This window comes from Centruroides sculpturatus, unplaced genomic scaffold (assembly GCF_000671375.1).
Source record: "Centruroides sculpturatus isolate CEXI.00-Female unplaced genomic scaffold, Cexi_2.0 scaffold1037, whole genome shotgun sequence".
Taxonomy (NCBI): domain Eukaryota; kingdom Metazoa; phylum Arthropoda; class Arachnida; order Scorpiones; family Buthidae; genus Centruroides; species Centruroides sculpturatus.
This window is the reverse complement of record NW_019385488.1, coordinates 1-3562: the sequence shown is the minus strand read 5'-3', so window position 1 is coordinate 3562 and position 3562 is coordinate 1. Positions and strand designations below refer to the sequence as shown.

Here is a 3562-nt window from a genome sequence, read left to right as displayed (position 1 = left end):
GAAGTGCATTGTGCATCTGTTCATATGCATGATTTGCTTTTCATTGATAGTAGGATGAGAAATAGTTTTTATTTCAATTTAATTTCATAAAAGATGGTTATGTATTGGCATTAAATCAACTAAAATAGGATACTTGGCTAATTCTTTCTTTTTGATGAAATTTCAAATTTGAACACATTATCATTCTTAGCTGTATGATAAATTATTTTCATATTTGCAATATCTTGTTAGTGAGGTTAAATACACCCAATTCCATTTTTATGGATTTTTTTTACGTGATTTTGATTTAACACAGTTTGGAAAAATAATTATCTTTTAACATGATTTGTTTTGATCTAATACATTTCAATAAATTTGCATTTTTAAAAATCTTCATTTGGTGTTAATCCTAAGAAAAATATTTACTTTCTTTTCTAGAAATTTTCTCTTTTTTAAAGAGAAAACATTTAGAACTTGCTTTTAAGTTGTTATACATGTTCAAGTAAATTAAGAAATGGCTGTTTTTTAGGAATTATTTAAACTTATGTAGTGACAATCAATCTTTCACCCCATTTAATTTAATTTGAAGTTTAACAAATTGTTTGTATGATTGCAATTCTGATTTCTTTCAATACAGAATAGCTTTTGTATAGTGTTTAGCCAAGACTGTTGAGAGAGTTTGAGCCCAGGATTGAGCTGGCTCCTTTTGTCTCTTAGTGGGTTCCCTTTAACCATTTATTTTTTGAACAAATAAAATACATAGAATGTTTTTTTTAATAAAAAGCAGTCTTATTTCAATAAAATAAAGCAGAAAATTTTATTTTCTGCTTTATTTTATTTAAAAACTATATTTTAAAATAATGTTAATTTTACTGTGTATACTGATAGGAACAAGCCTATAAGTTTTCTCTGGGCCAAAGGAAAATCCCAGCTCTCATCCTTTTGATATTTGCTGTATTTTAATGTTTAATGAAAAATAAGACAAAAATAAAAATAAAATACGTCTAATAATATAAATTTATTAAAGTTTGCTGATAAGTAAGTTACAATTGTCCCTCCTCTGNCGAAATTTGTGCACAGAAAATGTTTTAATTTCGTATAAAAAAAAGTGTTTTTTTAAATTATAATAATAATCATTATTTTATATTGTAAAAAGAAACCGTCTAACGCAAGGCGAATATATTATGTCCCTATATAGTCATATCTGTAGAAATTTCTGAGAAAAAACGAATTTCTCAGAAAGAAACAATAGATGAATTTGAGTACTTAGATCGAACATCTTCGATAGGAATCAAATTGTCAGTCGGGAGACTCACCCCGCGATCTGGGCTCCGATCCCGTTACAATTCGTAACGAGGAGGGAGACCAATTAGAGAACAGGGGCAGATAGACATCGCCCTATCGGAATGTTCGATCTGGGACTCAGAAAAACTTATAAAAATCGCGCAAAAATAGGATGTGACGTTCTTGGTTCATAGTTCTTGGTGCTTGGATACGTAGGGATTCTTCTCCTGGACGTACGTGCTCCTGACCTTTGAAAAAAAACAAAGAACCTTTTGGAACACCTTGGAAGCATCGTTCTCTGGGTGCCTCCTAGCGATCTACAGATTCGTCAGTTCGTCCAACGAGAAGCCGCCGAAAGCCGTGATCAACGCCCCGGGGCCTACAGAATATTCCACCGGCAGCGTCCATCCACAAGTAACGAAAACCGAATTTTTCGAACTTTATTTCGAACTTTACTCGCGCACTTTGTGGTGCTACTTTGTCCATCAAGGAATTTGTAAGAAAATTTTCTATATTTATTAAACGGTATACGATGGAGGACCTGTCTCAGTAAAGTTTTTTCCACTCCCACACGACAGTGCTGACTGCTCGACTGTCGCGACACTTCCCCCCAATCGGCAAACCTCGCACTGGTGTCCCAGAAGTGGGATTTTAAGTCCCCAATTTCCACCGGGTCAATGACCTCACATTTATATGAATACAGTTGCAATTTTTTGCCGCAATATATGAACCCACGTTATAGGGGGTCTACTGTATTTTTATTCTATTTTTATCTATTGTATATATATACAATAGCATCTCTCTGTAATTAAAAAAATGATAAATAAATTTAGACTGTAATATTTGTAACAAATTAATTTGCATTTTTTTTAGGTGGAAAAGGTGCAGATGAAGCAGCAGAAAATAGAAATTATCTGTCTCAAAGAATGACAGACGAAATAAATGAAATTATTAGAGTCCTTCAATTAACAACTTATGATGAGGATGAATGGGAAGCTGATAATTTAACAGCAATGAAAAGAGCTCAGGTAAATCTAATTCTTATTAATTTTACATAAATTTCCATTTAACTTTGTGAATTTTTAATTTATTTTTAATCTATTTTTTTTATTGATAAAAGAATGCCATTACTGGAAAACTTCAAACAGCTCATGAATGGCTAGCAGATCCTGTTGCTCTCACTGGTGGCATTGGAGAAAAATCAGTCCGACAAATTTTAAATTATGCACAAAAAGTAGCAGAGAGAGCTCTTCCTCTAGATAGGGATACATTAAAAAAATTATCTGATGATGTTATTACTATGACTAATACTCTGTGTGATTTAAGACAACAAGGAAAGGTATGTAATTTTCCTTTTTTTTTTTTAATGAATAACAGCATAAATAATTTATATTTTACAATAAGTTACTCTATCTCAGGGATCTTCCCCTCAAGCTCGATCTCTTTCGCAAGCTGTCAGCCAGAAATTAAATGATCTAAATAATGCTATCAGTCAAGCCATACTTAATATGGATCGAAGTGGCATTCAACAGCCAGCACATACTATGATTGGAAGAGTTGAACAAGCTCAGCGTTGGCTGAATACACCTGGTTATGATGATAAAGGACTTGGTAAGTTCAATGAATGACAAGCTTTAACCTTTCAGCAGTGGGATAGTCAAGTATGATGCTACCTCAAAGTAGTGGAGAATAACTGTGGGAAATTTTTAAAGTATTTTTCTGCATGTTTTTTCTAATTACCGTTTCAGAAAATGATTTTGTAAACAGTTATGTCTAGTAAAGAAGTCTTTTTTTTATTGTTACATAATTCATTTTTTAGGTGAATTTTTTTGGCGATAGTTTTTGGCAATACCCCAAAAGAATTTAATGGATATATCCATTCCTCACTGCTGAGTAGTTAATAAATAATAGAATTTTCTACTACTCATTGGAATAAAAGTTTTGCAGCAGAAAAAAAATACAACTAGAAATTCAATATTCATTTTATATTTTATATATGTTTTTTTCTTATTTTATTCCAATTTTCTTAAATGATATAAAAATTATAACAGAAGTAAACATTACAAAAAGATAAACTGAGAAAAAAATTCGGTGTGTCAGAAATGTTTGGAAATTAAAATTTTCATTACCTTTATTCTGTTTTCAAATAAGCAAATATGGATTTTTATTTGCAAATTAAAACTTATTTTGTAGGTCTTCAAGCAATAAAATTAATTGTAGAAGAAGGAAAACGAGTTGCTGAAAGTTGCAATCCCCATGAAAGAGCTGAAATTTATCATCTCTGTAATGATGTGGATTT

General features: G+C 31.3%; 1 protein-coding gene across 1 annotated transcript; it reads left to right on the top strand.

Annotated features, from left to right (window-relative positions):
* Window positions 1–2117: 2117 nt before the first annotated feature.
* LOC111639448 (vinculin-like) lies at window positions 2118–3558 on the top strand (the record flags this gene model as incomplete). The annotated part of the gene is made up of 4 exons (XM_023385337.1): window positions 2118–2291; window positions 2384–2602; window positions 2682–2874; window positions 3457–3558. Coding segments are annotated over exons 1-4 (616 nt in total), but the record flags the coding sequence as incomplete, so codon positions are not given.
* Between the last annotated feature and the right edge of the window lie 4 nt (window positions 3559–3562).